The sequence below is a fragment of the Tachysurus fulvidraco genome, chromosome 4 (assembly GCF_022655615.1).
Source record: "Tachysurus fulvidraco isolate hzauxx_2018 chromosome 4, HZAU_PFXX_2.0, whole genome shotgun sequence".
NCBI lineage: Eukaryota > Metazoa > Chordata > Actinopteri > Siluriformes > Bagridae > Tachysurus > Tachysurus fulvidraco.
Genome location: NC_062521.1, coordinates 11129978 through 11152974, shown reverse-complemented (window position 1 = coordinate 11152974; position 22997 = coordinate 11129978). Strand labels below are relative to the sequence as shown.

The 22997-nt window shown below is 39.9% G+C and overlaps 2 protein-coding genes across 3 annotated transcripts in view; one reads left to right on the top strand and one right to left on the bottom strand.

The window, feature by feature from the left end:
• The first annotated feature begins 2 nt into the window (after window positions 1-2).
• On the top strand, window positions 3-6877 carry abcg8 (ATP-binding cassette, sub-family G (WHITE), member 8). Its single transcript, XM_027150115.2, has 13 exons — window positions 3-141; window positions 632-736; window positions 847-994; window positions 1845-2083; window positions 2812-2944; window positions 3290-3559; window positions 3644-3809; window positions 3931-4029; window positions 4230-4429; window positions 4532-4608; window positions 4766-5033; window positions 5135-5262; window positions 5373-6877. The coding sequence occupies exons 1-13, from the start codon at window positions 73-75 to the stop codon at window positions 5508-5510; spliced, it is 2040 nt and encodes a 679-aa protein (XP_027005916.2). The 5' UTR covers window positions 3-72; the 3' UTR covers window positions 5511-6877.
• An 85-nt stretch (window positions 6878-6962) lies between these two features.
• The window catches only part of lrpprc (leucine-rich pentatricopeptide repeat containing), a 46703-nt gene continuing 30668 nt past the window's right edge, over window positions 6963-22997 (bottom strand). For both annotated transcript variants that reach the window (XM_047812271.1, XM_047812272.1), the window contains exons 26-38: window positions 20571-20639; window positions 20235-20325; window positions 18821-18963; window positions 18070-18235; window positions 17803-17929; window positions 16290-16378; window positions 15962-16166; window positions 14498-14628; window positions 13158-13273; window positions 10529-10603; window positions 10256-10337; window positions 9506-9648; window positions 6963-7200 (exon numbers count right to left, since the gene is read on the bottom strand). In XM_047812271.1, the coding sequence (XP_047668227.1) occupies window positions 7135-7200; window positions 9506-9648; window positions 10256-10337; window positions 10529-10603; window positions 13158-13273; window positions 14498-14628; window positions 15962-16166; window positions 16290-16378; window positions 17803-17929; window positions 18070-18235; window positions 18821-18963; window positions 20235-20325; window positions 20571-20639 (1503 nt within the window). In that variant the 3' untranslated portion in view covers window positions 6963-7134. The remainder of the gene's footprint in view (window positions 7201-9505; window positions 9649-10255; window positions 10338-10528; window positions 10604-13157; window positions 13274-14497; window positions 14629-15961; window positions 16167-16289; window positions 16379-17802; window positions 17930-18069; window positions 18236-18820; window positions 18964-20234; window positions 20326-20570; window positions 20640-22997) is intronic.

Here is a 22997-nt window from a genome sequence, read left to right as displayed (position 1 = left end):
AGGTTTTCAACCCGGATCAAGGGGTCTCTGACCCCAATTCAGCACCTCTTCTGCTCCCAGTAGCTCGACACCATGACCGATGACAATGTGTTCAATTCGGAAAGCAGCTTCAGCTTCCCAACACTTCCTGCACAAAACGAGGTGAGTCACAACCATAAAGAGGAAACAAATAAGCAAATAATACACAAGAGACAAAATCAATGAGGAAATTCATTCATAGTTACAGTCTGCCTTGATGTCTATTTCCCTTAATTCCGTCTTCTATATCATGTTTAAACTTGTGACTTCACCTGTTGGTGAAATTCAGGCAGGAGGAAGCGGGATTAAATTTCTGTATTATGTAATGAGAATGCATGTCAGTATTTAAACGGACTCTGATCCAGGCAAAAATTCAACATTGTCTGTCCACTTATCTACTGGCACAGGACAAATCTGATTAAAAGGATGTTAGATGTTTTATTATCTGTTCAGACTGACAGTGACAATTCTATTACAGAACTTCTATTTCCATTAAAGTGCTCTTGCTTAAGAACATTTGTTTAGCATGAACAAAAGGAATTGTTGTCTGGCTCAAGCTGAATGTGTGGTATTTGAAAGTAGCTGTTCATTAACTGCTCATTCCTGCACACAGGGAAGAGATATCAGGCTGTTTTCCTCTGCGGATGAGGACAGCAGCCTGTATTTTACTTACAGTGGAGGATGCAATAAGTTGGAGGTCAGAAATCTGCACTATCAGGTATTTATTTTGAGAAGATTCATTTGAAATGAATGATGTTATGTGATGTATTGACTGTTTTCCTGCCACTGTAATGCAAACATTCACGCTCACTTGTGCGTGTACTCTAGGTGGACACAGCAGCACAGATCCCCTGGTATGAGAAACTGTCAGAGCTTAAGATGCCTTGGGAGATGCGGGGGAACAAGCAGACTGCTATTAAAGACCTGAACCTGAGAGTGCACAGCGGCCAGATGCTGGCTGTTATTGGCAGCTCAGGTAGGAAAAGTGCATAAAAGTGCAGTCTCTAGACTAAAATCTGACACACCCCGGTTATTAAATACAGGTCTCTGATGTATTGATGTGTATATATATATATATATATATATATATATATATATATATATATATATATATATATATATATATATATATATAATATTATAGTTTGCATTTTTGCTTGATACCTCCGGGGTTGGGGGTTGGAGTCCCAACCTCACTCTATGTTCCCCGTGCCTGGGGGTTTGCTGCAGGTACACCAGTTTCCTCCCCTAGTCTAAAGTGTTGGAGGCTGATTGACATATTTAAATTGTCTGTAAAGTTTGTGTGTGTGTGTGTGTGTGTGTGTGTGTGTGTGTGTGTGTGTGTGTGTGTGTGTGTGTGTGTGTGTGTGTGTGTGTGTGTATACCTTGAGATAAGGTATAATCACACCATGGTCCAGGGTGTATCTCGCCTTCTTCCCTGAGTCCCCTGAGATACTCCATATTCCCCTTGACCCTGTCTAGGAAAAGAGATACAGAAAATGGACGGGTGGAAGACAGAAGCAAATGCAACAAACAAAGAATTCCAAAGAATTGTTAGAAGTTCTCTAAGATGCTCATTAGAATCTGACTAGTAGATATTTTAATAAAACAAATTGCAGTTGGTTAAATATGGTTTACATGAAGAATTTTGTCTTATGTCTCATGTCTACATGACATGATTTTAACTACACTTTCATTGCCGTTTCATTGACTTCTTGAATTGTTAAAATAAAAATATATGATTTGCATTTTGTGGTCCAAGAGTTTTTGTAAATAGAGCAGAAAGCACTTCCTATATTTACTTATTTCTGCTTTGGCTTCCAAAGGCTGTGGAAAGACCTCCCTGTTAGACATTATAACATGTCGTGATGAAGGTGGCACCAAGAAATCTGGAGAGATTCTCATCAACAGCAGACCCTGCACACCCTCGCTAGTGAAGAAAAGCATCGCTCACGTCCGACAGGATGACCGCTTGTTACCCCATCTGACAGTACGGGAGACTCTAGCCTTCGTGGCCAAGTTGCGCCTACCAGCACATTTTACCCAGGCACAGAGAGATCAAAGGGTGAGCCATGCAACACTCATAAATTTGTCCAAATGTCCTTGACATCCTTATTATTTAATCGAATGGAGCTTAATGTCCTATATGTGAAAATGTGACTGTGTAATATTGTTAAATATGTACATAATATTAGGTATGTTATCTCTCAGCCAACTGTACACCACAGATCACTTTCACATAAAATAAAGTAATAAAAGTTTATGTTAGCGTACACAAACTCTCTGATTACACAGACAGCAAATATATTTTTTATTTGCCACGTTATAAAATTCTTGTAGAACTTTAAGTAAGGGAGTTCAGTGTGTATGTTCATCTCTCCGACAGAGATGGCCGCCGGTTATCAAGGCCAGATGTCATAAAACATGCGATCAAAAGTGATACTAGTAACTTTGAGATGTGATCAATTTGAGATGTGATAGAAAGTTGCCTTTTATCAGGTGTGCTTCAAATTTTCCTTTCAGTTCTCATTATAAAATGACTTATGTGATATTTAAAGGCAAACCAAATGCCAAGAAACTATGAAAAGGTCTGGATTATCATAGTTAATATATTAGCGATGATACAGTACATTCAGTTTATGTGGTCTTTTTTTCCTTGAACATGATAGAAAGGTTTGAAACAAGTTCAAAGTTATATTTAGGAGAAATCTAAATGAACCGGTCTATCCCCATTTAATAGTACACTCTTGTTTAGATGGTTTGAATGTAAGGCTGATGAAGCAGTCTGTGCAGGTGGATGATGTCATTGCCGAGCTGCGGCTGAGACAGTGCGCTAACACACGAGTGGGAAACAGCTATGTGCGTGGGGTGTCTGGTGGAGAGAGAAGGAGAGTCAGCATTGCTGTTCAGCTACTTTGGAACCCAGGTAATATTGAGATACAAATATAAATAAACGAATACAAATAAAATTGGGACCCCGGTGACTTAGTGTGTAGCACATTTTCTTCCCACCTCTGTTTAGTGTGTGCAGAGTTTGCATGTTCTCTTTGTACTTTGTGTTTCCTCCCCTTTGTCTAAAGATGATTGGCATCTCTAAATAATGTCAGTGTTGTGTGTGATTGTGCCCTGTTGCTGGGTTGGCACCTTGTGCAGGGTGTCCTTTGGCTTGTGCATCAGGTCCCATGGGATAGATTCAACAGAACCCTTGAATTACAGAAATACAGAAAACAGCTATTAGAATTTGTCCACATCTCTAGATATTTGTTTTTAGGTATTCTTATCCTGGATGAGCCTACCTCTGGTCTAGACAGCTTTACTGCTCACAACCTGGTTATCACCCTGTCTCGTCTGGCCCGAGGAAACCGTCTGGTCCTGCTCTCGGTGCACCAGCCACGCTCAGACATCTTTCAGCTCTTTGACCTGGTGGTGTTGCTATCCTCTGGCTCAGCCGTGTACTGCGGCCCTGCCAAAGACATGGTGCCCTACTTCACATCTCTGGGGTATCCATGTCCACGCTACTGCAATCCTTCTGATTTCTATGGTGAGAAAGCCTGGACTGACTGACTGAACACACATCTCAGTGAATGGCTCGATTTGATCAAAGTATTGTTTCCGTCTGACACAGTGGACTTGATCAGCGTTGACCGCCGCAGCTCAGAAAAAGAAGCGGAGTGTTTGGAGAGAACAAGGGTCCTGGCAGCCCAGTTTGCTGAGAAGGTGAAGAACACTGATGACTTCATGTGGAAGTCTGAGGAGCACAATGGTCCAGCGCTAGACAAAAATATTGTAAGGTAAATCTTTGTAACTTGCTTGTCTTTGGAGGATTATCTCTGAAATTGAGGATTTCAGGTGGCTGTTTTTCCTAGAGAGAAAAATAAATGGTAGCTCACATCTGTGTGATGCTTTTGTTAGCGACATCAATAATACGCCAAAAGCCGAAACAAGCATCACGGTGTCACAAAGGAAGGACCATCGTCCAGGCCGTCTGCACCAGTTCTCCATTCTGATTAGGTGAGAAACTCCAAAACACTGGATGTTAAATGAAATGTAGAGAGTTTGTGGAATAGCAGAGCAATATTAAATATCAATTATTAATATCAACAGAACAGAACCCTTTAATACTGAGACTTTAGAGACCTGGTAGTTAGAAAGTTTGCCCTGACCTTCAATATTTCATCCCATATTGTCTTACATGATGTCTGTGTAAGCAGGCGGCAGGTATATAATGATTTCCGTGACTTGGTGACAATGATGGTGCATGGCCTAGAGGCCCTGCTGATGTCACTCCTAGTGGGCTTCCTGTACTTCGGGGCAGGTGAGGAAAAGCTGCCAGTGCAGGACTCTGTGGCCCTGCTCTACATGATTGGAGCTCTCACACCATTCGCTGTAGTACTGGATGTCATAGCTAAGTGTGAGTCCCAATTGCACATACAGGTTCAGACTGTCCTTGCTAACAATTTGTACCTTGTTTGTATTTACCCCGTGTTGATGCATGTTATTGTGGTATTTATAGGTCATTCAGAAAGGGCCATGCTGTATCATGAACTGGAAGATGGAATGTACTCAGTCACCCCTTATTTTTTTGCCAAGGTACGTACCATGCCTTGCTACACCAAGAATTGAAAAATGACCACCAGGAGGCAGCAAAGCTCCATGCATTAAAAGTATAAAGTAATCTATCCATGTTTGGATACTGATGGCCTAAACTCATCTGCAGTGATTATGTGTCCATCTCTCACTCTCTCAGGTCCTGGGTGAGCTACCAGAGCACTGTGTTTTCACCCTGGTATATAGCCTGCCTATCTATTGGTTAGCCGGCCTAAACGACTCACCTACTCGCTTCCTACTCAACTTCCTGCTGGCCTGGCTGATGGTATACTGCAGCCGCTCCATGGCTTTGTTCACAGCAGCTGTGCTACCCACCCTCCAGACCTCATCCTTCATGGGAAACTCCCTTTTCACTGTTTTTTATTTGACTGGTGGCTTCGTCATCAACCTGGAGAACATGTGGCTGGGTAAGAGCCAGTCATTCACAGACACCCAAAAATGTTATCTCATGACACCAAATTCTGAAAAAGCATTGTTGTTGTTTTTATCAATGTTTTCCATTCTTCAGTCGCTTCCTGGTTTTCCTATATTTCCTTCATGCGCTGGGGTTTTGATGGGATGCTGCAGGTTCAGTTCCGTGGAGTCCAATATTCAGTCAGCCTAGGAAACCTGACCTTCAATGTAGATGGCATTAAAGTAAGAATACATGTTTTCCTCAAGCATTTTTCCCCCACACAAAATTGTATTTCGAGTTAACGATGACGATCAAATTACTCACGTGGATTCATTTCTTTTGGCCCTGCCAGGTCGTGGAGATGATGCATATGAACCAGTTCCCACTGTATTCCTGTTATTTAGTGCTTATCGCTGTAGTGTTGGTCTTTATGTTGCTCTACTATCTGTCACTCAAGTTCATTAAGCAGAAGTCCACTCAGGATTGGTGAAGAAACATCTAATGTCAAAACCTCTTTTGGACGAACTTTTACACGTGAAGCTGACCTGTTGCACAAGGATTTCAGCACCAGCGGGTTCTCAGTCTACACTGAGGAGATATACGAGATCTCTGGAGAAGAGTGTTCATGTGCTGCATGTGTTTAACAATCCAACAATTTGATGGACAGTGAAGGGAAAAAGAATGATCAAAATTGTATATTTAGAAATTTATTAGTTTTATCCTTAAAAAGTCTTAAGAGCTTTATGCTTGACCCATTGTTTCATGAATTATCAGGTCCATATGTGAATGGGTGTCCAATGTGGCAGGAGACACTATTATTAACAAACAGTTGTTGAGCAACTTGTTTTAAGCGTTCATTTTATAGTATGCTTTTACGAAAGACTAGTTAGAGAATAGAAAGGAGTGCAGGATCTATCAAAACTCTGGAGTTCAATATTGTGACCCTTTATAAATCACAAAATTACTGAAATGTGAAGTTAAGGAGTACTGCTTAAGTCTCCAGGAGATTGTCTAGCAAACCCTAAATGAACTAATAAATTACTACTACAAACTTTACGTGCGTGTGTGTGTATGTGTATATATATATATATATATATACACATATATATATACACACACACATATATATACACACTATATATATTAAAATATACATACATTATACATATAATAATTATAATATACATATATATGATAAGATAACTGTAATTATGCATAAGGGAATATAGAGAAGGGGAGATTACATGGTGTGTTGATAATATTGAAACAAGACTTGGAATTGTTTGGAGTTGTTTATGAGACTATACCCTAACTGCCGCTGGGTGGCAGCAAAGCACCATGAACACCCATCTTCCTTTTTAGACTATTTTTTTTAGGTACAGGGAGCAAATGACATCCATCTGCAGCTTTTGTTTGTCTTTTCTGCATGTTTATTTTCTATAGTCTGTTTAATAGAGTTATTGATGTAAAAAAAGGCAAATTTAAGCGATATCTCTGAGATCTTAATTCTGGAGAATACTGCATGTATTGTATAAGTTATCACTGAATAATAGCTCTGTTGTGTAAACTATTATTTTACTTCTTATTTACTCTTTGTTTTAGTCTTTTCGTATAGCTAATAGGCACCTAGATATTTCTCGATAATTAGACAAGCCAGCAAGGAGAGGATCAGTGTGGGATGGTGAGAGCTGGCAAGTGACAGATAATGTTTGATACCAATCCACTTGGAAGAAAGAACAAAAGTCTCATAAGCTAACTAGTCTCAACCCGGTCAAAGACCAATGCTATCTCGCTCACACGCACTCACTCATCATTCAAACTTCTCTCTACATATTTTAAAAAGTGTTTACAAAAGCCTTAATTGGTATTACATGTTCAAAGTGCACAATTGGGCAAGGATTCCTATAAGCCAAAAAAAAAAAAAAAAAGCTGAAAACAAACATCCACATGTGTAACACATTTATTAGCATAAATACTTCTGTACATGGTATTTGTTTTCAATGCAGTTGTACTGAGATAGTTGTTTACTAAGCATCACTGACTTCACAGCATTGGAGAATGTGGGCAGACATATAAAAACATATTGAGAGACAAAAGAATTATAAGAAGAGATTCTAGTTATCTGTAGAAGTCTGGGGCTGCAAAGCCTTCAGTTTTTCAGCGTAGAACTTGAACGTCTCCTGCGGGAAGAAGAGAAACATTTCTAAATATATAGACACTTAAAAATTTTGGAAAGAAAGGTGGAGAAAAAGAGAAAGGCAAAACTGGACAAACATCTGGCACCATTTTGGCTCTAAAAAGGGGTTTGTTCTGTGTTACATTTCTATTTCCAAAACAACATCTGTTCACCATCCAAATCTACGGCTTTTATTCTACGCCAGACTAATAAGAAATCAATTCTTCTGTGTGGTTGCATTTTGCAGATTAAGTGTGTAAACATCTTTACACTCTGCCCTCGTTCAAATCTGTCTAATTAAATGGCGGCCGTTTCAAAAAGCGGGCTTCTAGTTATTTTTGAAGATTGCTGTGGCACAGACGTCGTGTTTTCTCACTATTAATGTTGTAATTAAAGTCAATAAGTAGCAGAAGCCTAATAGCAGGAGCTGATGCAAACAGCACCTCAAATCCTTTCCTTATCAGAGCTCTCAGGAAAGGTTAGAACTGTCCCGTGGGAAAGAGAAAAAAGAGAGAGAGCGAGAAAGAGAGAGGGAGAGTGAGAGAGAAAAGGGTATTTAAAGAGGTGGGGGTGCTACCTGAGATTGCTTTGTGCAAACTTTAAAGGTAAAGTGAGAGCACTGGGGTTTTGTACGAGTAAGAGTTTGACAGGCTCTTGTTCGAGCAGATTTCTAAAAACACAGCAATAGTGGACCTAAATAATACAAGAGAGAGGAGGACTGGCGTTCTGATGAGTGGCGATGAGGTGAGCTTTAGATGATGGTGTTCATGCAAGGGCATGGTCAGCTCGGGTGAAGGAGGAAGATTAAAGGGTGAGAGGTATCTGAGATTTCTTAAAGCTGTGAGAGTCTGAGAACTGGTTGCTGATTAATAAAAATAAAACAAAACAAAAACATAAATCCAAAATTCACCAAATACTCCTAAATGTATTTAATGCGTTTTCTAGTGTTTAATTCTGAACCAAAACTGCATATTGTGATAGTGTTTCTGATGTTAAGATGATTTTTTAGAAGCTGTATTATTGTGTGTAAGACATTTAAAAAAAAAAAAAAAAAAAGATTGAGGATAAACAGCCTACTAATTACAGAACTGTGAAGTGATAGAAATACAGCCCATTTACGGTGTTTAGCAGCAGACGCCGTTATCCAGCATGGCTTGAATTTCTCTCATTTATACAGCTGAGCAATCGAGGGTTAAGGATCCTGCTCAGTGGCCCAGGAGTAACAGCTTGGTGGACCTGAGATTTGAACTCACAACCTCCGGACCAGTAGTCCAATATCTTGAGCACTGAGCTACCAATCTAGACATACTAGAACTGGATATATAGGACTAAATCAAGCCCTTTAATTTAAATTAAAAGCCCTTTTTGTTTTCTAAACTCTAACGGCTAACTTCTGGACTGCAGACGTAACAAACCTGTGCTTTTGTTTAACAGAGTTTACAAGTGGTATAAAAAATGTAACCAATTATGCATTTATTTCATGCTGATTAAAAGCAAGACAATATTATTGGGCGATGTAATGTGCATTCATTTTGTGTATTATACCTAGCCTAGACGACATTTTGGCACCGTTTACACGGACCTTGCAAAGCCAGAGCTTTTTATGTTAGAGATTTAGTTAAATGCTGGATTTAGCGTTCTCAAGGGTTTTTAAAGGCACATTGATGATGCATCTCTGCTTGAATGTTGTATAAAAAACACAGTATACTGTATGTAAAGGAGAGCATGGCAGCTATCCTGACTCGGTCTGGTCAATAAAAATAGCACTTCAGTTCTGCGAGCACTAAGACTCATGCGTTTTCTTTAAATATAAGCCATGGCCTAGAGTGAAAAAACGTCATTTGTAATCTTTATGCTGTTAGTATTCTGAGAATTTGTGTCGTATTTGTAGTATTCTGAGAAAAAATGTTATTGCGCTTGTTTTGTTAACAACCTCTATTAAAAGCAATTTGTGATTATTATTGTTAGACGTATTATTATGGGTGTATTTAAGACTGCTGTGTGTGTGAATAGTTTCTGGGGGGAAAAAAAAGAAAAAGCAAAGATTAATAAACAAAAATCATTCTACTTGATTCTCTAAAAAAAACCTGTTTGACAAGAATGAGATAAGAATCACGTGTAATAAACATCTTTGAAGCTGGAGATTGGACTTGTGAAAGTAGCCATGTTCCAGGAAGCCCCAATTTAATTAAATAAACGATGCCAGTCCTTGTTCGAGTATGATACGAGTTGTTGTCTATTTGTCCTTATACTTTACTGCATGTCATTATTGTTCTAAGAAATTCGTAGGAGAGCTGAGTGATATTTACTGGAGGTTCTTCGAAGGGAACCGTCTCTCCGGCATTCTTGTAGAGCAGCGCCAGTCTCTTTAGAGACAACTCGTTCACCTGAAGCCCTTCATCCTGCATCTGCTGATACAGAGCCTTGGCTGAGGTCAGGTCTTTATCCACACCTGACAGACAGAGACAGAACGAAAAACAGAGAGAAGAGAATTAGAAAGGAGGAGCAAGTTGTAAAGAAACAAGGCTATGTTATGAGTAATGTGCTTTAAAGGCCTTTTCAAATGGGAGAGCGCTGTTGAATATCTAGTGCTGCTTCGCTCTGGGGCAGCTGCCACGGGACTTGTTAAACACTCATGTGCTACTGCACTATGTACAGCCACAGAAGAGTTCTGTAAGTACTTCAACATGTCAAAGCTCTTACACCAGGCTGGCTAGAGCAGGCCCACATTAGAAAACACATGTTTGCATTAGCAAAATGCGCTTTCTGCTTCCAGCATGCACGGCCGGCCTGTTGCATTTTTAATAGGCCGGATAATAAGTACCTAGCTGAAGTCCTGAGAACCCAGCCGCACACTCGGATAGGCACGGAGGACGGGATGACGACGCAGGCGCATTCGAATGCTTGTATTGGCTGAAAAGTGCACTTTGAGAACAGGTTGTGTCCCAAACACATGCAGAAAGTTTAGAGTCGTTAAGGAAATACACGAGGGCGAGCTTCGTACTTCTGAAGTGCAGAGCCTATCGGGAGACGTGGACAAGCTCAGGATGCATACTTACTATAGCATTTCAACAGGAAGGTGAAGACTTTCTCTTTCTCAAAGTCTGGGATGAGTTCCAGCAGTTGCTTTATCTTGTCACTCTAGAAAAGTGAGCAGAAAGAACACTTTTACTGTGGTTTAAATACAGACCGTGCTTTCGTTCATTCAAACGGTAAACCATGGTAGAGATCCACGGCAATATCGGCATCGGTAAACCACGGCATTTTATGCACACAAATTTAGAGTATGCTTATGGTTTATAAAATGGTACAGGATTAAATGTACACTTTACCTGCCCTGGATTCTGAGAAACTTTGGTCATGTAGGCCACCATTGCATCCTTCTGCTCCGCCACTGCTGCACATCGCTACAAGAAAAGAGGCATAATATACAGTAAGACTGATTGCAAGATTGCCATCAGGTTGAGCTGTGTGTGTGTGTATGCGTCTAAAATCAGTAGGAGCATGTAGTTATTTGTATAAGCACAGTATGTTTGTACTGAAAGTGCTGAACGGTTCCCCATCCTCGCCTGCGTCTCATACTGCGCTCTACAGCGGAAGGTTAATTACACAGTTAATAAGGAGTCAGAAGGATAACCACTTAATTCTTTATAAAAATTAAAATGTACTGTTCCAGCCCAATCTGAAGTATAATTATGTTCACTTAGGCACATAAAGGCTTTGATTTGAGTCTGTAGGCTTTCAGACCCCAGTGTATAATTTGTGTACTCTTTCATTAGAGTAATATGGCACAGGGGAATAGTGGTGCGAGGGAGGGGAAGAAGAAAAAGGAAAGAAAGAATGAAAAAGAAAAGAAAAAAAAAACTTATAGAACCTACAGTGCATGAGATGCCATGAATGAGCAGTGAAGTTCGAGTCGTTTTTCGAGTCTGTACTGCAATACTCAAAACGAGCAACCGGAAACAAGTTAACAGGCAACAGACTAAAGGTTCAAGAGGATTTTTTACAATTCTGCTCTTCACGATATGAGGCTAGAGCTACAATCGTCCGTAGACTAAGACAGCAAAAGCAGGTGCTGATGAATACTTGCCGATTGAGCTAAACACCTTCTATGTATGTTATAAAGCCAAACATCCCTGAACACTTCAGGGCCACAGAACAAGATGCCATGAGATATTGTTTCCTTTTGCATGAAGAACACCACCATCATTCCTGTTCTTAAAAAAAAAAAAAATGGCACTCACGTGTCAGAATGACTGTTGGCCCATTGCGCTCAGTCCTATAATAATGAAGTGCTTCGGGAGACGAGTCACTAGTCACGGCACGAGTCATTAAAAAACTGCTCAACTTTATGATAAACGGCCGTGTTCCTGTGGTATTGATCGACTTCAGCTTGGATTTGAACACAACAGAAGTGTACAACCTTCTCCACAAAGAGCTGGAGTTTATGCAGGTTTCCATTCCAGTCAAAGCAGGAGACAAACCTGATCCTAATAATAAACACTGTTTATTAATCAGCAATTATTAAACCATCCTTTCTATAAATGCCAACAGGTAATTAAGTGGACCTACACCCTAGATAGATAAAAATTCAATTATTTTAAAAACATAATGAAACCTTTTATGCTGCAAACATTATTTTGACGAGCTGTGTGGTCATAATGATGTCTATAATTACGTCAAATTGAGAAAAAAAAACAAAAAAACTTTGGCTTGACAATTTTTTAAGTCCCCCCCCCCGTCCTATTAACACGCCTGGGCAAACCCGGACAGTTAAAAAAAGTGTATGTACAAACATGGTATCAAGGATTTTAAGTGAGCGTTCATTTATAAAGAAATTCTACTAAAACTCTGCCTCTTAATACAGTTGATAAAATATGTTTAAACTACTAAACCTAGCTAACATGAGTCATATTCAGTAATGCAATCTTCCTTTTAGTTTAGCACAGCAGTGGATGAGCCTCAGTAAGCATTATACAACAAATCTATTCAGCTACAGAGCTTTTCATTTGTGTCATAGGGAGGAAAAGCAAGATTCTTTTTTTATTATTATTTCTGTACCCATCTCATTTTTTTTAATAAAAATGTAAAAAATTTAAATAAATCACAGATTGCCTTCGAGTTCCATTGTAGGTACAGTAATTTTCTACAGCCTTTAAAAATCAGCAGCATTTAGTCTGGTTAAGCTCTGTGAGAAGGATGAAAGTAGTTGAGGTGGAGAATTTCTCTCTTTTTTTTTTCTGGTCCGTGTTGCTCGTTTCATCCAGCGTTGCATTAATGACGATAAAACTTGCAGAAAGTGATATTAGGTATTGTAAATGATTCTGGTTCCTATTGCTATAAAATCTTATGCATATGGTTTTAAAGATGCATTACATTTTGCTTAAAATGTCAAATTGCATTAACATCATATTCATCACCTCTAACTAACACACCCTGTCAACATTTTAGCCTCTCTTTTCATTTGCTTTACAAGCATACAGAAGAGTTTGAGCCAGCCTTGAGAATCTACACCAAACAATGCACATGCGTAGAGGAAATACGCTTGCAAATGATTAGAAGATGTGTGTTTCACACGAAAGGGATCAATGCAGAGGAAATAAATATCAAATTTACACACGTCCTTTTCGACAGCAACATAGACAAGTATTCAATAAATAAATAATAATGAATAAAAGTTTAATAGCAGACTTCAGGCCCTTACAAACAGTTTCTTCCTGCAAGTCATCAGACTCCTCGACAACCAGAACTGAACTGATCTGTACCACACACACACTGTTTTTACACAATACATTTCAGTACCTGTATCTGTCCTGTAGTGTATTGTGTTGTCTTGCACCGTTTGCACTAGGTTGCAGATAAACCCTTAGCTCTGTGTTGTTTTATGTAGCACCTTTATATATATATATAAATAAATGAAATAAAACCACCTAGAGAATGTTGTGGGAGGAATCGAGTTACCTGCAGTAGGAACTTGGCATCCTCGGTCCTGCCCACGTCTATGTACTGCAGGAAGAGATCTGTGGCAGGTCTGTAGGTGGCAAACTGATTGCACAGCCGCTCCGCCATTGCACTCACTGCGAGAGAAAGGCACGTTTAGTCAAACACCACCACGCTCTGTATTTCAGTAGGAAGTGTACTTAATGTGCATCAATAACGGTTCACTTCAAATCCCTTACAGTTTGTGAATAAAAAAATTCAAACACACTGTGCTGATCTGGTACAACTCCTAAAAAACAAATAAATAAATAATGCATAGATAATATTTGCATCCAGTTTTAAAAAAACAAAAAAACCCCTCCATTCAGAGGCAGATTTAAAGATTGACATAAAGCACAACTGATTATACATCTATATATCTTTATAGTGCAATTAGTGCACAAGAATCAATATCAATAACAATATTTGTGTGATGATAATGCACAATAAAAGGTCAGTGCGTCATTAGTACATATATGTACATGTCCTTAGCTGCCGTTATATTTGAAAAACAGGATTAGCCAATCAGAATCATCCATTTACCTCCATTTGTTTTTGTTTGTTTTAAAAGCCTGACGAACAAAGTTACAGCTGATAATCTACTAGAAATAAAATGCCAATTCCACTTTTTATTAATACTATGTTTGAAATCATTTACAAACCGTGGCTGAAACAAATAAAGAAATCCGTTTGTGTCACGACTGCTTCAACTCATGTCTGGCATCTAACTGATGCACGATTGCATTCCATTTATCCATATAACTGTTCAGATCACGTGGTGATTTCATTTTCTCATAACCCCCTGAAATTAATTCCTGGATACATCACTGGGTCCCATTCAACCATCTGATAACACAGGATATCAACCATCTGATAACACAGCCTTGATTTTCTACTAACATGGAATGACTGCAATTAAGATGCATTTCATGATTAATACATACATTAATACAGTTAAATAACCTGCATCGCAAAGAAGTGAAAATACAAAAAGAGATACAAAGATATACAAAGAGCCTTTAGCAGTGAGTGTAAAGCTCATGGATCGTGGTCTTTAATACCGAGCTGTGAACCATGCACTTACTCACCTGGCCTTCCAATTTACTTGTGAGTCAGTGCAATTCATGGTGCTTGTTTTTAACCTGTTCCATGATGCCCCTGATTGCTTAATATCAAGTTGGTTACTAATAACGTTAACAGAATTGACGAGTACCTAAATATTGCACTAGTATGAAAAAAATGTGTCCCTAATTTAAAGTGTACATAGCAGCAGAATTATATTAAGGCATGTAAATAACACCACAGTGACACAAATGTCTTACATTTGTCAAGGGCATCACCGTTGTTGGCTTCGAGAACTTTACGGAAGACAAAGGCAATACTTTTTTGTGGACCGTCCGAGTTTTGGGTGAACAAAGCCTCGAGCCCTTCCACTGCACTGTCAATGTCCCCACTGAATGTGAGAGAGAAAGAGACACAGAACAAAGACGTTAAAGTGACAACAAAACAGTACACAGCATAAGTAATTATCATTTCACCTCAATGTACAGTTTGGGCACCAAGGGTTGTACTTGTCATTAAAATCATTTTAAAAAAGTCTTCTGAATGCCTTATTATGGTATCTAATGACTTTAAACAATCAGCAGGATTATTAAGTCTTATTTAATATAGATCACACTGGCTCTTAAGCAATATGCTGTGTAAATGTTAAGTGTACGATGAAAAAAAATACATGACGGAAGATTGAAAAATAAATGATCGTGTCCTTTCAAAGTGCTAGCGAAAGTTACAAAAAGGTACTGAAGTGTTTAGGCAGGTGATCGGCTAGAGAGATAATGGACATTGTTGAAGACTGGAAGAAAATGAGAAAGAAAATCCACAACAAAAAGAAGGAGCTCTGACTTGTTTCATTAATAACTTGCCATTTAGTTTCAAGTTATTTTGGGAAACATGTTCTGTACAGCAGTCAAAGTAAAGGAATGCAAAATTCTGCACTTCGTGGTTAAAACAAGGTCACAGCGACTATATACAGCTGAGTGGAGATAAGCGATGGTAACACTCTTGCACACAGAATAATAAGGATGTAAAACTTTCATTGGCTACATTAATATTCCCAGTTGAATGTGGGGCCAGTCGCAGATGTTGCTCCTGTGCTGTCAGCAATCGACAGCAGAGGACAACGCAAGAGCAATGCATTTCCTCACGATTCAGTGGACACTGCTGTCAGAGTGAACTCTGACCCCCGCCTGGGCCTAAACCACAGTGACACGTGCGGTGTGCACAGCTGAGCCAAAATGACTGGTTAAGAGGCGAGACGGAAGGTTCCGGAAACAGGCCACCACATTAGCGTGGCCCGTGGTAAATTATTCAGACTGAGTAGCTCTAGCCATCACAGCTGATCTGAGGATGGAATAATAAGAGGGGGATGGGGATAGGAACAGGCCGAGGCATATGAGGACAGCTGGCTGTAGTGGATTCAGGGACTGAGAAATCGGTGCACCTGAAACCAACTTAAGACATTTCACAGAGGCAGGCGCGGGGACACACAGAGGCAGGCACGGGGACACACAGAGGCAGGCGCGGGGACACACAGAGGCAGGCGCGGGGACACACAGAGGCAGGCGCGGGGACACACAGAGGCAGGCGCGGGGACACACAGAGGCAGGCGCGGGGACACACAGACAGGGACCAAAGCAAAGCTCACTTTATGATATAACAAGCAGGAAGACAGACAGACATACAAACAGGCAGACAAACAGACAGGCAGATAGACAAGCACAACTCACTTTTTAATATGAGCCAAAGCCTTGTTGTTCACAAACAGCATGTAGGACAGGTTGACAGAGGTCCCTAAACTCTTAACAATGTTCTCCACTTCCTGGATGCCATTTAATTCTCCATGGTTACCCAAACCCTGGACCAATCGGGTAATAGCCAGATGTGAGGGCACCTGGTCATACTGTAGCATGTCTTTAATAGTAGCCAAGGCTCCTTCATCAAAAAGACAGACAAGAGACAGACATTAATGTTGATTTAGCGGGGGTTTTTTTCAGTAATAATGCTGAAAACAAACAGATGTTACAAATGAATTAATACAATGCTGCTCTGACAAACCTTTAATGTCTGCTTGCTTTACTTGTGTGACTATTTGGAGGTTGTTGGCCATTTCACTCAGCTTGAATCCTGCAATATGTTTGGAAGCACTGTGGGGGGAAAAAGGGGACATTATCAGGACCCAACAACAAACAACATGAATATCACACATCAATTAAGTCTGTGCACAGCCTACATTTTGATGAGATCTTTAGTGGCATCTCAGTTCTTTCGAAAATAAACTCCAAAACCTGAACATATGAGGGAACCGACTACCCTAGGTCCCAGATGCCCTCTCCGCTGTCCTTTAGCTCCCTACAACCTCAAATATTTTTTCTTATTATACTCTGTCCAGATTAGCTCTGTCGCCCAATTGAGCAGCTGCTGTCGGACCTTATCGCCATGGCGATGGGCCTAGAGCAGTGCGCTCTGCAGATTGCCGCTGTTTCAGGGGTCAGACCTCTTATCGAGCTTGGAAAAATCCCTCTGTCCTGCTTTCCGCTCCTCCCAATTGACAATCCCATCCATCTAATTCTCTCTCCACTCCTCTATTACCAATCTTCTTAATCTGGTTGCTAAGCCCTCCACTCCACTCGAGACTAAAAGGCCATCGAAGCGACACAAATGCACGCACACAAAACGCTTATCGGCTACAGGGACTCTGTACCCATGCAGGGAGTCACAAGAGCTTGAAAAGACCTCAGACGCTCAGCTACAAGAAAGCGAACACTAAACATTAGGCCTTCTGGCATTTTCTGTGTATGTTCAAGTGTGTTTTGTTTGCTTGAGTTGCTGTCACTTGCTTCTAAATGATAAAGTAATGGCATTGTTTATAGTGGACAAGAACTGAGTCCTGTAGTGCGAGTCAGTGCAGAGGCAGACTAACAGCGAACAATGAACCTAGGTAGTGTATAGATCTCAGAAGTAATGACACCTACTGTATTGAACAAGCTCCATAGCGGTAAACTTGACATTATTGACTGTACACATGAGAGAATTTATTAAATGTATATAAGTAAGAAATTTAACATTAAATGGCATCTATTCACTATTTTAGTTTATAGAGAAAGTCTCTTTTAAATATCACAACAAATAGCCTATAGGCCAACACTATATCCATGCATCTGTACGTCCATTTTCCGTACTGCTTATCCTACACGGGGTCGCAGGGAGTCTGGAGCTGTTCCCAGGAGACTCTGGGAACAAGGTGGGGAATATCCTGAATAATATCCTGGATAATTTACAGATCTGCCCACAATGCATGTATATGGACTTTGGGGGACCTTCACACACAGGACAGAGTTGGGAATCAAACCGCCAACCCTTGAAGTGTAGCGCAAACATGATAACCACTTAGCCTCTGTGTAATGCTAGGTTATTGAAACAAAGATGTCAAAGATAGAGCATTAAATTGCTAACCATGTTTTATCCAAAGCTTCTCTATGATCATCTGCCACTGTGAGTGAAAATGATATATGAAGCAAATTACACAAGTCAAACAGAGTAAGAGGATGACCAACACAGGCAGACTCACATGTCTTTTACTTCCATGGCAGTGTTCAGGTTTCCTCTGGCCAGCAGAGCTTTGATGAGAATGTCATATGAAGTAGCTCCCAATGCCAAACCCTGCCTGTGTGTCTCCTTCACCACCTTAAAGGCTTCTGTAGGAGGAGAAAATAAAGAGAAACATTAAGGTCTTATAAAGCATACGCATTTCTGAAAAAGGAAAAGCTAGCCAATAGTGAAAAGCATCACGAGGGTTTTTACCACTAAGGGAAAACAGTGTTGGGATTTAGCATACCTTCAACTTTCCCTTTTTTGCTCAGAGTCATAACAGTGAGGTGATAATCATGGGGTTTAGTAGCTTTTGAACGAGACACAGTGAAACCAGTACTTTGTTCCACTTTCAGACTCTCCTCCTTGACATCGCCAGGATGCTCGTCGGATTCAGGCTGTTCATACCACATCTGCACATATGTAATAACGCAAAATATACATCCTTCTGATTCATCCCAGTTTGGAATAATCACCACAAGATGGATGTGTTAAACTGTTATCTGAAGAAAAGAAGAGCAAATGGGAGGAAAAAAAGGAAAGAAATAGGGGCACAAAGCAGAGATCCACACAGGAGAGAGAGAGAGAGAGAGAGAGAGAGAGAGAGAGAGAGAGAGAGAGAGAGAGAGAGAGAGAGAGAGAGAGACCGAGAAAGAGAGAGAGAGAGAGACAGACACAGAGAGAGAAAGAGACTGGGACAGAGAGAGAGAGAGATAGATACACAGAGAGAGAGACAGAAAGACAGAGACAGAGACATACAGAAGACAGCAGGAATCTATAATTCTATGGAAAGGATTATGTTTGAGGTAGACTTCCATTACCTGTACGTTACACTATCCAATTGTATAATGTACATGTCTTGGCTTAAAAGATTGCATTTGTATTACATGATAATCTTATGCCTTCCGGATTTTAACCATCATCTTAAGATTCTTTTCGTAACATTTAGAAACCGAAATTAAGGTTGATTTCGAACAAATCTAGTGGGTTTCTTTTACCTCCGGCATGTCGAAGGGTACCTCCTGGTTGTTGCTCTTGAGGATGTCCGCAAGCAGGCGCAGGGTTCTTTCTCTGGGAATCACATTCTCCTCCTGCATCTTAGTCCAGACGCCTTCTGCCTTTTGCCAGTCATTTATGTCCTCTGGAGAGAGAACACAGGGGGGTGGTCAAGGACAAAGTCTTATAAATAAATCCATTCCACATATACACGTACACCGACTCCAACCATGCCTTTGGGTTTATAACAAAGCGTTGTGCACCTTTCCTCTAAACTGGGAACAGTCTGTATTTGAGGCGTCCAAAACCTGCAGAGCATTGTGGGAAATTGGTGGTGACCATCTTAAACCAATGGCAGAGGAGATGACTAGTAAAGGAGAACCATTTTCACCTCCTACTTTGTAGCTTGATTAATGCAATTGTGCATTTCCTCACTTCGATCAATTTGAAAAAGTTATTATTATTATTATTATTATTAAATCAAGGTATAGAGTTCAGCTAGGAGATTCGGAATACAGCTAAACAAACTTGTCAGTCCATAGTCATATAAACAGTATTTAAATCTATCAAAATGCCGTAATTGTACAGTAAAAAAACAACCAGGTTTCCGTGTGGCTTTTACACTGCTGCTTTATGCTCCTACAAAACATTACTCGAGGTTTTCATAGCACTTGATCACAGTTTTTAATTAGCCTGATTTTACAATGCGAATCAACTCACTGACTATCTCTAGTCCACCGGGTAACCAAATGATCATGCTGATTTGTTTTTCCCTTGTGCCTGCTATATGAAAGTCCTAATTGTGCGTTAAATCACTGTGAATTCTGTCCACTGTGTGATAGCGTAGAACATACCGAACAAAAAAAGACAAAACTGCTGGCCAACTGGAGGTGTAAGCACGGCTTTATCAGCTTTCTAACTAGAGAATTAATTTAGAAATTTCCTTCAAATGGGACCATGAGCTCCTCTTGGCTTTTCCCTTTTGGGTCGATTTGGAAGTGTGATGAAGATAGAACAATAACTCATTGTACAAACGCTCATCTGGTTTGGTCTATCTGCACACACACTCACAGATGTGCATAGTGCACACACATTTTAGCTCTCAGCTGGAAGCTATTGGCGACACTCAGCTCCATGCTGTGCGTACAATCAAGTGCTGTGAGGCTAAGTGTGTGTCTGTGGGCCTCTGAGACTCCGGCTCTGTTGTAAGCACACGCGCACACACACACACACACATACAGAACAGATGTGCAGTGCTTCTCCACCACAGGGTAAATGACCAATGTACTGAACAATGTACTGTCTACACACTATCACAATCATCCACTGACCTTCACACCAGCTGTGCAGCTTCACAAACACAATTGTATGTGTGTACACATCTGCATGTTTTTTTGTGTGTCACACAGAACTTACTGCAAAGGCGCAGCATGAAGTGGTACATTTCATCTCGGTCACATTCAAACAGCTTTGCAGTCATGTCTACCATGTTTTCAAGAGGCTCCATCTAGCAAAAGGAAATATACATGTGCATTAGCATGAACATACAGTATGCATGAGCCTGAGTATGTGTATGAGCATGTGCATGAATGTGGGTAAGTGGATGGGCATGAGTACAAGCATGTGCATGAGCAGGGATATGTGTATGATTATAGGCATGTGCAATAGTTTTTGCATGATCGGTTATATTTGTGCATGAGTTTGTGGATGAGCATGACTATGTGCTCGATTGTGTGCACGAGCAATTCTGACCTGCTGAGATGCAATACACTTCTCTGCAAACCACTGTAGTCGACCAGCTCTCGCCCTTAACCCAGGGGTCTGTGAGAAAGAAATTCACATTAATATGTAAACACATGTTGGAAAAACAAAAACAAACTGCTAGCCCATGCAAATCAAAACGGGAGATATTTTGAGCTAAAGTCAGGACAGATGTAAGCCATGATTTGATTGACTGTTTAACTACTTCCTTGTAGGGCTTGACCAATAGTATTTGAGATACGCATAATCATCAGACCAAGCGCTATGCAGTTTAAGGATGACTTATCAAACATAGCCGAGCGCTTTGCTTGTATTCAGCTGTGTAAAATCTCACTATAAATATCACCCTAGAACATAGACATTCAACCACCGCACACTGTTTTGGTACCAAGCGGTTACTCGTATCACAGAACCACAACAGGCAAATATAACCTCCACCCATCTTTTTGACAAACAGGAGATGGTTTGAAAGAAGAATAACTTGCCTATGTTTAGGGTTGGGACCAAAAAGTGATCTAGATAGTATTTGGTTGGTTGGTTATAAATTAGATCAGAATGAATCATGAAAACTGTCAATGTTTTCCCAGAAGCGATACGATTAAAACTAGAAAACACAAATGATGTAATTGTTGTAATTGTCTGTTTTAAACTGTAGAGGCACTAACAGTAAAGTTTAACACACTATCATTTAATCGTGTGTATCCCAGAAATTCTCTAAAGAAAACAAGTCAGTTTTAATAATAGTGCTGTTTCTCTTCTGAAATTGTCTATATAAAAAAAAAAAGGTTAGAAATATTAGCTACAGGATTTCAGAAACTTGAATTTGAGCTGTTTTTACATTTGAACAAGTGGCCTCCCCTTTTCGGTTTAAACACACAATTCACGAATTAAGAAATTATCCAAAATAATACCTTCGTACCACAACAATGCATATACCACAATATTTATTTACCAAGTCATTTCTAATTCTAATTAGCTGTTGTAAGACTCGGTGTATAAACGAACATTGTCTCTAATGCACTATAATGTCAATACTGTCAGTATCTTCTGCCTTTTATTGTTCTGGTTCTGCCGTTAGTGTGTGGCACGAACGACACCGGAGTACATTCAGGAAGCAGCTCTTAAAAATACTTACATACGAATCTCGTTCTGTTCAACATGGGTCACGTTCTGCAGCAAGCGCTTACACCTAGCACTCCTTCAGCACCGCTTCCTAACCATCTTAATTACATCAAATCGTTTACATTCATTTCGTGCAATTACCCACTATTATTATTATTATTAATCCCATTACAGACAAGAAAATCACCTGCCGAAGACTCAATTGCAGCACTTACGGCTCCGGTCTGGGTCACATCTGATGCCAGTATCTGTCAGCGCTACATAGATATCATTGTTTTTAATTAGTCAGCGGATGTCTGAGGAGTGGCGCGACACTAAAAATCACACATCCTGGTGGAACAAGAAGGGCTTTTAACCCTGTGGCTGGCCGTGAGGCGCTCACTCCTGATGCTCCACTAACACAGAGAGCATTATTGAGGTAAGGAGGATTGAACCACATTTTCAAGTAGGCTATAAGAGCAGATTGAACACTGATGGACAGCTGGGGCAAACGCAGGAATGGAAACTCTCCTGCCATGGGAAATGTAGTGTTCAGTACATAGAGGTGTGTTATATCACAACACTACAGGATCTGATCTAACATATTCATTCGAATGGCATCGAAGACCAAAACACGCTCGACGCCACAGCTATCTGAGTGGGAGGGATTACATTCTTCTCTCGCCTGTCAATCAAAGAACACCAGCATACAGGGCGCTTTCTCAAACATCAGCTTCATCTGCTTAATGACATGAGATGCTCTCATAGTATTTCCCCAAAATGGAGACTATTGTGTGATAGGATACAACAGTATTGAGTAGGACATTATTCAGTCATCCAGCACATGCTATACCAGGTCAAAAGTGATGTAGGACAAAGATACTGTAATGCATCGCACATCCATCTGTCTGTCTAAATGCTCAAATTATCTGATGGCTTTGGAGACGGTAGAAAGTTCATGTCAAGTTATACCAATTAAGTGAAAAAGTTTGCATCCCCATAGTTTCTAAAAGGGCTTTTTAGACTATTTTACAAATAAAACGAACAAGATAGATAGATAGATAGATAGATAGATAGATAGATAGATAGATAGATAGATAGATAGATAGATAGATAGATAGATAGATAGATAGATAGATAGATAGATAGATAGATAGATAGATAGATAGATAGATAGATAGATAGATAGATAGATAGATAGATAGATAGATAGATATTTTTTTTGTTTTTTAAAAATCACATCTCACAGACTAATATAAAAAGCATAATGCAAAATAATTTTAATAATATATTTAAAAAAAAAGATAAACTGGTCAC